Source organism: Monopterus albus, unplaced genomic scaffold (genome assembly GCF_001952655.1).
Source record: "Monopterus albus unplaced genomic scaffold, M_albus_1.0 scaffold14206.1, whole genome shotgun sequence".
NCBI classification, from domain to species: Eukaryota; Metazoa; Chordata; class Actinopteri; order Synbranchiformes; family Synbranchidae; genus Monopterus; species Monopterus albus.
The window spans coordinates 1-292 of NW_018142039.1; the positions used below are offsets into that span (position 1 = coordinate 1).

General features: G+C 52.1%; 1 protein-coding gene across 1 annotated transcript; it reads right to left on the bottom strand.

Annotated features, from left to right (window-relative positions):
* Window positions 1-6: 6 nt before the first annotated feature.
* LOC109954438 (heat shock cognate 70 kDa protein-like) lies at window positions 7-288 on the bottom strand (the record flags this gene model as incomplete). The annotated part of the gene is made up of 1 exon (XM_020589766.1): window positions 7-288. A coding segment is annotated over one exon (282 nt), but the record flags the coding sequence as incomplete, so codon positions are not given.
* Window positions 289-292: the final 4 nt, after the last annotated feature.

Below are 292 nucleotides of genomic sequence, written 5' to 3' on the forward strand. Positions count from 1 at the left end.
AATTTCAATGCTGGCCTGGGTGCTGGAAGACAGGGTGCGCTTTGCCCTCTCACAAGCGGTGCGCAGACGACGGACAGCTCTCTTGTTGTCGCTGATGTCCTTCTTGTACTTGCGCTTGAACTCTGCGATGAAGTGGTTCACCATGCGGTTGTCGAAATCTTCCCCACCAAGATGAGTATCTCCAGCAGTAGACTTGACTTCAAAGATGCCATCCTCGATGGTCAAGATGGACACGTCGAAGGTGCCACCCCCAAGATCAAAGATGAGAACATTCCTCTCAGACCCAACCTGA